Raw genomic sequence first — 12,382 nt, 5'->3', positions numbered from 1 at the left:
GATGCAGCAGACAGGAAGCCTCTTAATGCAGCAGCTTTGCTACGAGATGGATCCTGTGTGTCCAGAGCTCCTGCTGGGTGGAGATAAGTGAAATAACTGCCCTTTCTGTGTGTGTCAGCCCTGCTGAGGGGCACAGCACGCCGCCGGGTTGTGTGTGAATGCATCCCGAGGAGCTGCAGGGCTGGCTGCTGGCAGGGACACGGCCCCGCCTGCTCCAAAGGCACGTCTGTGCTTGATGTCTCTGCTGCCTCTGAGACTTGTTTATCGTGCCTGCAAGGCTTAAAGATAATTAATGTAAAGTGTTTCACACTCTGAAACATGGCTTGTCAGCCCTGTGGGGCTGAGTGCTGCCAGCATGGAGGGCTCATTCCCACTGGAACACTGAGTGGGCCCTAACCAGACACAAGCGACGTAAATTTTAGTTAATTCCAAGATCAGTTAGGTCCCATTCAAACACCGGGCTGGCCAGCAGAGCTGCTGTCAGTGTTTGTGGTCCTGAGGCTCCTGTGCTCGGTTCCTTTCCTGCTGTGCTGGGGCAGGAGCAGCTTGATGTGCCCTGGCAGCTCTGAGCCGTCACTTGGGCGGGACTGAGCCTGGGGAGATACCAGGGAGACTCCTGGGTTGTGCCATGTCTTACACCTCGTTTACACGGAGTACTTCAGAACAGGGGATGTTTGTGTACAACGGTGAATGCAAAGCCAGATGATGAGCCAGTAGAAATAATCCTATTGTTTACAACAACAAAAGCAAGCTGGAGCTTGTGCCTGTGCAGGAAAAGTCACTTTCCATTCCGCAGCGGGATGTTCCCGACTCCAGCTTTGGGAGGCTGTGCTGCCTGTGTGAATGTTTTGTAGAAACGTGGAATGCTTTGGGTTGGAAGGGACCTTCAATCAGCCAGTTTCAACCAGTGACACCTTCCACTATCGTGCTCCAAGCCCTGTCCAACCTGGCCTTGGACACTGCCAGGATCCAGGGGCAGCCACAGCTGCTCTGAGCATTGACATTCGCTCCCATCTTTACAAGTAATTTGCGGAGTGTTTTAGATCTGTAATTCCCCTGCCATGATTGAGTATGCAGTGCTACCAGCATTCAGAATGAGGAGCAGACTGCTGATTTTTATATTTTCAAGTTCTCTTTGAGCTGTTTGGTCTTTTTAACATAACTGCTAAAACAAGAGTACTGCATGTAAGGGAGGCACCAGGCAGATGGGAAGGTCTGGGCTATTAACACCCTTTCTTTAAACCTTTTTCCTTACGTGGTGCTGACTGATGGACATAGTATACAGAAGCATAATTATTTTTTTCCTGCATCGTTTGGGAAAAATGAGAAGATTTTTGTGGCTGGATGAACTCCCTCCCCACCCCATGTCCTGCATTTGTTTTTTACTGTCAGTGACTGGGTTGATTTTTGTCCTCTCTTCCACCTTATGTGAAATGTTCCTTGGAAACAATCAAATCCCTGATGTCTGTCTGCAGTGAGACTTCTTCCTCATAGCTGTACGTTCTGGAGATAACAGCTGTCTTGACTCTTCAGATCCTAGTGCTCTCTGTACTCCCTGGAACAGAGAGCAGAATTGGTGCTTGTAGGAGTTTGGCTTTACCTGCAGTCGTGTCCTGCTCTGCTCCCACCCTGCTTGTCACTCGTGTCCTGCAGTCAGTGCCATCACCATCTCTTCTCTTCATGCTGCCACAGGTGGCCTTTGCTGTAAAGCTCTAATGATTTCCCTTTCCTGTTGCCATAATCCTCTTTTCATTTTTCTCAGAGTTCTACCATCTCCCTTTATTTGCTAAATCTCCTTTGATTCTTTGTTCTTTTCAGCCCGGTTCCACTCCTTTATAATCTCAGATCTGTAGAACAAGATTTTTTTTTTCTTCTTCTAGCACCTGAAGAAACTCTCCTGTGCCTAGACAAGGATTACTGTAGTTCTGTCTTGGAATTTTAATTCCAGACTACATGGACAAGCCCCGAGATGCTTCTCTTATCTGTTCCTCAAAGCTATGCATTAAACAAAACATGCATCTGATCAGTTTAACCTGTAATTAAACATTTTCCTTAAGCAACTGACATCGTGATAACTAATAATTATCATGTGTAGCACCTTTAAAACCTATTATGCATGTTTATGTAAGAACACTATTACCATAATAATAAGATATCATTACCACAAATGTGCATACTGAATGAGCATGTCTTAAAGTAATCATGGATTCCATTAATCATACTTGAAAAATTAAAGTATTTGCTGTCTAATCTCTCAAACACTACTTGAAAGATTTTGGGAACAGCAGGGTCTGTTTACTGCAGGTCTCTCATACACAAGATCTTGTTTCTGGTGTCTCATTTTTCTTTTCCTGAATTGTTGCTTATCTTTCACCTTGGGAAACCGTCGGCTCAGAGACCCGTGTTCTCCCTTTGAAAGCGTTTCCATGCTGATTTTCAGTCTGTTTGCCTGTTTTTTTTGTCCAGGGAGCGCTGCCACTTTTCCTTAAGGCTGATGTGAAATGCACTTCTGAAACTCAGTTCTCCTTCAAATTAGATAATTGCCTTAAAGGAGATGAACTGATGGCTAATTGTAATTCTCTTAGTCCCTTGCACAGGGGCAAAAAAGAAATGACCCTGTTCTTCAAGTGTTCTTTGTTGGCTTTTTTTAAATACAAGATTGCAGAGTTGAGGAGTGGAGTTTTTTGGGGTTTGTGTATAAAATTAAGTGGTGACAGTTTTGAGTTTGTCTCATACTGAAAAGTTGAGCTCTGTAGATTCTGATAAACTGGATGAGCAGAGTGAAAGTTGAGAAGAAGCACTTGAGAACTGAAATGAGACTTTTCTGTAGAGTCAGAATAGGTAGGTTGGAGGGGACCTTTAAAGGCCACCTAGTCCAACTCCCCTGCAGTGAGCAGGGACATCAAACACCTGATGTAGCCATGAGCTAAACAATCAACTTCAGGAAGATCATTCTTTTATCTGTCAGCAGGACCACTTTGAATTTAGTAGCATAATGTGTGTTGAGTCAAGTTTACCTCTGTGTATTTTATCCCTTAACATTTGACATTCAGTAACCTGGACACAGCAAAGTACCTAATGCCAGAAAAGCACAGTAGGTCCTTAATGCTTGATGCAGTTCTGTGATATGTTTCTGTATCTTACCATATAAACTGCATTATAAGAGAGTAGTGAAAGGAGGTGGAGAGAATTTAAAGGAATGAGAGTCTGGAACAGGGGAAAGAGGCCTGAAAAGGTAGAAAAAATGGGCAAAAATAAGGAAAAAAACCACAAAACATCTAGAATTAGGAAACAAGTTGACAGATACAATGACAGTGTGGGGAGAAACAGGACTTTGAAAATTGCTTTTCTGTTTTAATGGCAGCAGTGAAATGGGGGGATGAGACAGGCAGTGGGAACTGGGGGGAAATTGTTGTGCCAGAGGGTGTGTGGTGAGCTGCTCACGGTGTCAGTGAAATTAAAGGGAATTAAAATGGGCCAAACCAGGGTTCTGTGCCAGGAACAGGAGAGGAGAAGGAATTGAACAGCTTCATGTTCTGAGCAGCTCTCACAGGGGAGGGAGGGGGGCACGTGCACAGAGTTGGAAGGAAGAAAAGCAAAGCAAAATGCTTTCTGAAAGGGATGTAAACTCCTGTGACTCGGGGTATAAATCAGCTTCTCCCCCGTGTGCTCAGGAAGCAGATTTCCCTGCAGCCACTTGTTCTGTTCCCACCTACCTGCAAGGCTCCATGAACCTCTCCATGCATCACTTGGCTGCTTTTCCTTTCTCTTTACTGATGGAGCAGGGAGAATGCTTGCTTTGTTCCCAATTAGGTTGGCAATTTCTCAAATCCCCCATAACGCTTTGAGAAAAATGCAAGTCCTTGACAAAAAAAAAAAAAAAAAAAAAAAAAAAAAAAAAAAAAAAAAAGAGTTGCCAGAAAGAAAACATGATTCTAATAAGTTTTTTTTAAATTTAGTGCCCCTTTATTTTATTAGAGGCTGGTAGGATCATGTTGCATTTAATTCTTAGCTTTAGATTTGAAAATTCTAGAAATATAAAATTGTTTTCTGTTGTTTTACCTCTGAGAAAGTTATTTCTCAGTTTCCTAGTCTGTGGGTTGAACTAAGGAAATCTAGTGTGTTTTATTCAGAGTTTTTGGAGCATTTAAGCGTGGCACTCTCTGTAAAATGTGTAAGAAGCAGCACTGAATTCCCCTTCCCCCACTTAAAAATACAATTCCTTTAGGAGGGAAAAAAAAAAAAGTGGAAGCATCTATATTATACTGAGTAATTATGCCCCCTGGGAAAGAGAATATAAAGATCTTTAAAATCATTCAAGTGAGAGAAGGAGCACTTTAACTTCTGCCTCGCAGGAGCCGTGTATTACATCCCCAGCTCCTTGCTCCAGTGTCAGCGTGTCGTGCCTTGCAGGTTCACAGCTCTGGCAGAGGAAATGAAACCCAGTCAGTTACTGCAGGATTTATAGCAGACCTGCTGCTGCAGGAAGTGGTGAAAAGCTGATTGATAGTCGGAGGCAGAGCTCCACAACAAGAAACAGGATGTATGTTTGGGGTTTTATGCCCATTTTCCCCCTCCGCCCTCACCCCCCCTCCATTTCGAGGCGCTCTCTTGCTCTTTAGTCTCTATTTATAAATCCATGGTGCCCTTTTCTGGTAAAGCACGTGCTGGCTTCCAGCTCTGGAGGAAATGGATGGGGCTGGACCAGAGATTTGAAGCCAGTGTGGTGTGTCTGCTTTATTAGGGGCATTTATCTAAATGGTCCTGTTAGTCCTGCTGAATTACATTTCAGCTGAATTCCAAGTGAGGGGTGAGGTGCATCCGCAGCCAGAGTTAGTGAACCCCTCCTGTGACCGTGGGACAGGAGGAGCGTGGATCACAAACCAGCCCTGTTCTCTTGGTTCATATTTCCCAGATATGTCTGGGAGGGTAGGAAACCAAAACGGTTTTGCTGCGCATAAACTTCAGCCATCCAACCCTGTGCTGCTAGAGACAGCAAAGCTGAAAAGGTTTGTTCTGAAATCTCTTCTCCCTCTCTGTGCACTGCCATAGCATCCAGCAGCAGGATCGTTCAGGAAGGTGTCCTCAAAGCCTTTCAGTGGCATCTTGTCTAACCTTGTGGGAGAAGTTACCCTAAATAATTGTAATTATGAATCCTTCTGTTTTGGTTTGGTTTTTTTCCTCCTGTAACATCCTCTTTTGCAATCAGGGTCGAAGAAGAAAGTTGTTTGTGTCCCAACCAAAAGGAAGAAATGTTTTAAGATTCGTGTTCTCGTTATCGAATGGGAAAGTTCTGTCTGTCAGGTTCAGTGACATATCTTGTTCTTTGTTAAAGGTCAAAAAAGTTGGCTGCGCTCTGTGAGTCCTTGCAGAAAACCACGCTCAGCAAGTCCCACATGGGGCTGGAGCTGGAGGAGCTGGAAGCAGCAGCAGTGCTGGTACAGGAGGAAGAGAAGGCGTTAAAAGCTGCTGGCACAGTTTCCAAGCAACAGCTGCTTTGCTCTGAGTCGGAGACAAGTGACTCTGAAGAATCCAGCAGCACTTCATCATCTGAGACAGAAGGCTCTGATTCAGATGAGCAGGAGTCCTCGACCAGCGAAGATGGGGAAATAAATCCTTTCCAAGGCATGCTCCAGGAGGAGAGGACAGCTCCACTTATTGACTGTAATGGATTGAGGCAGGGCACAAACGCTTCGGCGACGGAGGTCGGTGATGGAAAATCAAAGGTTTCCTTGCAATCTCCGACTCCTCCTGGAAAGCTGGTAGAGGAATTAGAAATGCAAATCCACTCTGCAATGAGACTTTCAGAGCAGCCTGAAGGATTGGCTACCGCAGGCTGCGTTTCACAGGAACAAGAAGAAAACCCTGTACCCGAGCCTGACAGATTTTCAGAAGCTGCTGCTGGGAAGGGAAATTTCTTGGAGGTGTCTCCCAAGCCAAACCCATTGCTTTTTCTCTGCAGCACAAATGAAGATGAAGACTAAAGGACTGTGCAGGAGCATGGTGTGACCCCACAAGCTCCCAGCTTGTTCTGTAATGAGCTCTCCCAAGGCTGTCCTGTGCTGCACAAGATGTTTTTATTTTTGGTTGGAGGACAAGACTGCTTTGAAAAGAATTGATCGGACTGTGTGATGCTCTCACACATTTTTATTTTTCTCCAACAGAGTCTCATATTTGATGTGAGAATGTATAATTTCAATAAACTTCTAGAAACAGTTTTCATTAAGCTTATTCAGTGATAGAATGATGTCCTAATCAAATACAACTGAAATGACTCATTTTCATTTTCTTTAGCTGTTGTGATTTACTTGAAAAATGTCCTCATTATGTTTGTACAAAGTTGTTTGTGACATTATACTGTTATCTTACAATGCTTTGTAGCAAACCACTTCAAATAACAATTATAAGTTTAAATAGTGATGGCAAATTATTTTAAATTATATAAATTCTATATTTTTTGTACAGAATAAAGGAAATTCTTGTGCCATCAATGCAAGAGCCAATGGTTGTGTTTGTGTCTTTGATGTCTAAGAGATAGAATTTTGTGTTTCTGCAGTTCTTCCATAAGTTCTTTCAGCTGTTTTGTCATGTATTCATTCTTTTGTGCTGTTTTGGAAATGTTTCTTTGTGTGGTCACTTCTCTTGCTGTTTAAAGAACAAAAATCCCCATGATTTAATTTTTTTCTGCTGATGCTCTCAGTCCCACCACAGCAGCGTTAACCAGATGAAGGAACAACAGTTTGTGGATCTGGGGACAGGACTGAGAGCAAACCTGGCCTGGGTAGTCCTGGCTTTGTTAGTCTGGCCCCCGGCTTTTTTTTCCTTTAAAATGTTCAAACAATCCAGTCAGCTTAATGCAGTTTGATAGCTAATTTATGTTACTGAACTCAGGTGGCTGCTCCCAATTATCTGCTCTTTTGTTAGCTAATTTCTGCAGAAGGATTTGGGGAGGTGGAGCGTGGACCACCACCCTTGGCTCAGCAGGAGCATCTGCTTGACTCCTCCGGAGAAGCAAGTTTTGATTACTTTTCAACCTTTTTTTCTATTTAAAAGCGTATAAAAATCCTAAGCTAAAGGACTTATTTTTCGTCAGTGCTGTACCCTGCTGGAAATCAGCAGGTGAGCTGTGTTCCTGCCCCAGCTCCTGCTCAGTGAGAGCTGCAACCCTCACCTGCCGATATTTTTTATGTTCTTAAATAGCTGCTGGTGGCTTAATCAGTCTCTGTGTTCTGTTCCCTGGAGGAGAAACCTTTCCCATCCTGTGTGGCAGGGAGCACTTACTCTTCTAAATGCCAGCAATAAAATCCACACTGGAGCTGCCAGAGTCTGAGAGAAGGGGGGGAAATGCACTTCAGGAGAAAAGAGCGATGGTCCTGCTCTCCCCAAATTCCAGGGGTGAACTCAGAGCTTCTGCAGCTGAGCAGGGCCTGGGGAAAGCTCTGGGAAATTCTGTGTTTTCTGCTCGTGGGGCTGATAAGGGATGTTGATTGCTGTGGATTGATTGATTGATGGCAATTTAATGTGACCTCTGTAGGGGTGGGGTGTGAAGTTTTTGCGTGTGGGGTGATTGGAATTTCACCTGAGGCTGAAGTACCCAGCACACGTGGAGCGCTGAGGATGAGCAGTCTGTGTGAAAAGGAAGCCTTGCTGCTCCGGGAAGGATGAGCAGAGACACTTCTGAGAGGAAAGTGGAGCTTTAATCACTGAGGCTTACTGAGTCGGTGAAGTATCAACACTTGGGAAAACAAAACAATAAGCACACAGAAACACAAACGAAAACCAACCAAATGAAAACAAAACCAAAAAACCCCAAAAAACCCAAACACGCATACACAAAAGGAACTCCTGAAGTCACATTTATTTAGGAGGGAGGGAGGGAGGGAGGTCTTTGCATCCAAGAGCTGGCTGGAACAGGATGGAGATGTTTTGTACTTTACAACTTAACAGCAACAAGTGAAATACTGGAAACCATCAGAAGGAGCTAAACAGAGGCGGGTTTTGATTTGTATTCCTTTTTCTCATGGGAACAGTGTTGCATTTTCCTCTTTCCCCATATTAAAAATTACGGCTGAATCGATTAAATATCCTTTCTTCCCCTGGCTTTTGCTAATTCCAGACAGATTTGTGAAAAGCTCGTAAAGGCTTTGCTGGCACGCCAAAACAATAAAGCATCGATTAGACCCCGATTTACTGCAATAAATGATAAATATGGCCAAGGCATTGATCCACAGCCCTGAGCTGTGGGCCGGGTGACCCTCCACCGGTGCCACAGCTGAGTGTTGTCACAGCCCAGCCCATGGCTCAAGGCTGCAGAAAACAAACAGGGAAACACATGTCAGGCAGATAAATTGCTCTGCTGTTCAGAGCTCTCCGTGGAGGCCGTTTGTCTCCGAGATAAGGAAGAATGCACTCCAAAGCCGGGGGGAGATAAGCTGGGAGAAGAAAATGAATGTGGAGCCGCTGTGGTGGCACTTGGGCGGTGGCAAGGGGAGCAAAGAGGGTCCCCCCAGCCCGGGGTGTCTGCAGGGAGCAGGGTGAGCACCAGGGAGGTGTCTCATGTCTCTCAGAGCCTTCCTAAACACTTCAGCAGTGGATTATATTTATATTTATAGCAAACAAACAAACAAACAAACAGTGTCAGTGTCAGTTGTCTGAGTCTCCCAAGAGTTTCCTGAGCCCGTCCTGGATCTGTTCCTCCCTTTTTCCATGGTTTGTGGGACACATGTGAGGCCACGATTTTGCATTGACACAGCTCTGGGTTTGTAATACTGTGGTGCCCATAAATCAGGCTGTTTTTATATTCCTTAGGTTTTGGGGAAGTAACAGTCCCGCTTTGACAAATGCTGAATTTGGGGACCTGACTGAGATCAGATCCAAAATGCACTCGGTGATGTTGGTTTGCATTTATTTAAATGCAGCAACTGAGCACATCTGGCGGCACTGTGAGGATGCTTGGAGACAAAAACACAACCTGCATCCCTTAGGTGAGAACTGAGGGGTTGGCAGAGCTCCGTGAAGGACAGCTCTGACCCAAGAGCGGCTCATTGCTGTGGGAGAAGCAATAAGCATGGGAAAGGACAAAAAGTTTCAGGTCTAGAAAGCAGCAAGGTCACTTGGTGATATTGTTACTGCAGGGACCCCAGGAGCTCTGTGGTCAGTCCCTCTCTTGAATGTTGATGTGCTGCCTAACTCAGGAAGGGCCAGGCTCTGGAAAGGGAGCACAGAAATAGAGGAAAAAGGAGTAAAAGTCAAATCTGGCAGTGGAGGTTTCTCTGTCTGCCACTGACTTGTGCAGAGCAAGGGCGAGAAGCTAAAATCTGCCATTTCTGGTGTATTCTAAATAGCTGGGTGTCAGTATCCGAGTGGCTCGAGGCCAGCGGTGCCTTGGGAGCTGTGGTGCCCACCCACACCAGCTGCAGTCACTGCTCCTCTAAATCCCTGGGAATTTGACAAAACTGGCCAAAATTTGATCCCAGAAACCCTCTTAAAAATGTAATGTGTCTGAAGGCTTGGCCTCTGTTCCGTGGTGTATCAGTACCTCCATAAAACACCTCCAATTCCCCTGTCCAGGGCGCCTGGGAGGCCTCGGCACCACCTGGACCAGACTTTGGTGGCCCTCTGGGACAGGTGCTTTCCTCAGGCACTCCTGGGGCACAGCTGAGCCCATAACCCAGGATAAAACCCCCTGGGTGCGTGCAAGAGCTGCAAACAGATCCCTGATGTTTCCTCCTGGCAGGAGGATCTCTTTCCTCGAAGAGGCCAGAAATGTAAAAGCTTCTCTCACTCATGATTTGGCTCTTGTACCCCTCTTCTGCACGCAGAACCGCCCTTGCTGAGAGTTACCCTGCTCCCGTCGCTGCTCAGGGGATGCTTGCCCGCAGCACGCCCGCTCTTTATCTTAATACACTAACATAAATACACATAAAAATAACGCAAAAGCACAGCAGCTGTGTGTGCTCGGCCTCTGCCGTGCAGCCCTTGGCTCCCCAGCGAGGGCAGGGGTGGCTGCCGGCATCGTGCAGCCCTCACTTTGTGCTTTTGGTCCGGACTCAGCGGTGGGTTGGAGGTTGCAAACATCCCTCTCCCTAATTACGGGCGCGCGAGGAGATTTGGGAGCGTAGCTCCATAAACGAGATGTTTAAAGCTTAAATCAACAGAATATCAAGCTGAGGCCGAGCTCCCCTCGGCTGTGCTCCGAGCAATCCGGGTGAGAGAGCTGCTGGCTGCTCCCTACCTGCCAGGGCTGCGATTACGTTTCATCTCCCGTCCGCGACGCTTGGCAATCACGCGGAAACATCCCATTTCCCGCAGTAAATAAACAGGGATCCGCGTTTCGCCTTGATGCGGCTCCACCTCCTCTAATATGCTGCATTGTCCATTGATTTGCCTAATTATGTGTATTACAGCCGCGCTAGGCGCTGGGTAGCAGCAGGGGTCCGCGCCGGGGAGAGGAGGAGGGTGATTGCTCCATCTGTTCCTCCGAGCTGCCGGGAGAAGCGTCGGGAGCGCGGTGGGAAATGGAGGGAAGGAATTACCATTTAGCGCAGGTGCCTCTGGAAGGGGGAATCCCACTGCCAGGTGCTGGCAGGCGGCTCTCCTGAGCTCCCCACGTGTTTAATTACCCTACAGCGAGCCTTCCCTTCTCGAACTAGAGCAGGCAATTGCCGCTGAAGCCTTGAAACAAATCGGGGAGCGTAGCAGGGCTTCATCCATCTGGCTGCAGAGACCTGCGCTTCCCACCCGGCAAGATTCATGCCCCGTTCGGCCGAATTTGAAAGCACTTACCTGGGATTAGATGATGAATTTCGAAATCCGAACGTAGGAGCGCAGCGGACAAGGTCAAAGCATCCGAGCTGTGAATCTGGGTTCCAGTGATGACATTACATTACATTAAAAAAAAAAAAAAGCAAGTGCCACGCTTTGTGCTGTGGATTTGAGCAGTTGCTCAGGACTGTGGGAGCAGGGGGAACCAGGAGAGGATGGGCTGAGCTGTCAGTAGTTGCTGTCCTGAGCAAGGAGCTTTGTTCCTCCACAGCTGCTTCTCCGTGTCAGGCTCCCGGGCCCGTGATGGATCAGGGGTGGCAATCGGGTAATGTGCTGCTCCTTCTCCTGCTGCTGCCAGCAGGTAACTCAGCACATCAGGCTGGCAGCCCGACTGGAAAATATCCGAGGGATAAAAACCGCCCAGGACCTGTTGCGTGCCACAAAAACGAGCCACGCACAGGGGCTGTAAAACCCCGGGAATAACGAACCCGGAGGGAGAACACTGTCAAAGTTAAAGTCATGGTGTGTTCCTCGCGGTGTTTTAAATTGCCTCAGCGCTTTTTTTCTGCGTGTGAGGAGTCGCACAGAGTCTGTGCAGGCTCGGCTGTGCCCAGGTGATCCCGCAGCGCCGTGCGGGGGGGTCCCAGCTGCATCCACACAGCATCAAAGAGCTGCAGGAGCTGTGAAACTGAACCGAGCTGCCTGGCAGGGCTCCACTCCTTTATCCACGGTGGGAAGGATTAGACGAGGATTTGGCATGGGGCGCCAGTGCAAAGTTGCCTTTTGCCTTCAGATGTCCGGCAACAAGCCCCCTCAGTCCCGGGGGTGGAGGTTCTCAGAGAGCAGGGGAATAACACTGCCTAAATATTGGGGTAAGTCTCTATCCCGAGCTGACACGATCGTGCTCTGGAATCCTGAAGGTTTGAGCCATGAGTGATTGCAGTGCTACGCCTTTCCCGAATCTATTTGCTCCACAGCAGCTTTGGGCGATGCTCTCAGGCACAGGGTGGGACTCTCGGGGTGTCCTGGGCAGCGACAGCTGCATTTGGATGTGCTCTACGGGTCCCTTCCAGCTCGGGATATTCCAGGATTCTGATAGCTGAAACAGCTTGTGGAGCCTCAATACCCCGCTCTTCATGACCCTAATGTCCTAAATCACACTTTGATTATAAACTGCAAAGCTGTTGGGTGTCAGTGCAAAGCCGGCACGGGCGGGGTGTGCGCGCCCACACGAGTGTGTGTGTGTGCGTTAATCAATTTGCTTTTCAAAGTGGCTGAAAACAGAAGCCTGAGGAGTTTCCCCTGCGAGGTGATTTCCCTGGATGCTGCTCCTTGCGCTAATGGTATCCTCTCACCAGAGAAAACATCCCACTCCAGAGCTGAAGTGGTTGGCAGGAGCTGTAATTAAGGTGTGAAGAGACTTTGCACACAGGATCCTGCCTTCCCGTGTTGGGCTCCTCGCTTGAGAGCACAGACTCTTCGGCAACTGGCTTTTTACACCTGGGCTTGGGAGCCTGCTTGCGTTCTTGCTATGCTGTTTGGATTGCTAATCCTCCAATTTGCACCTTGAATCCCTTAAAATAAAACAAGGGCAGAAATGTTACCCCGCCGGTTTGCA

The 12,382-nt window shown here is 47.2% G+C and overlaps 1 protein-coding gene across 2 annotated transcripts in view; it reads left to right on the top strand.

Annotated features, from left to right (window-relative positions):
* SHQ1 (SHQ1, H/ACA ribonucleoprotein assembly factor) overlaps positions 1-6,501 on the top strand; it is a 39,581-nt gene extending 33,080 nt beyond the window's left edge. For both annotated transcript variants that reach the window (XM_040076724.1, XM_040076723.1), the window contains exon 12: positions 5,336-6,501. In XM_040076724.1, coding sequence (XP_039932658.1) covers positions 5,336-5,984 — 649 coding nt within the window. In that variant the 3' untranslated portion in view covers positions 5,985-6,501. The remainder of the gene's footprint in view (positions 1-5,335) is intronic.
* Positions 6,502-12,382: the final 5,881 nt, after the last annotated feature.

The sequence above is a fragment of the Hirundo rustica genome, chromosome 12, assembly GCF_015227805.2.
Source record: "Hirundo rustica isolate bHirRus1 chromosome 12, bHirRus1.pri.v3, whole genome shotgun sequence".
Classification (NCBI taxonomy): domain Eukaryota; kingdom Metazoa; phylum Chordata; class Aves; order Passeriformes; family Hirundinidae; genus Hirundo; species Hirundo rustica.
Note: the sequence above shows the minus strand (reverse complement) of the source record. Positions and strands in the feature narration are given on the sequence as shown.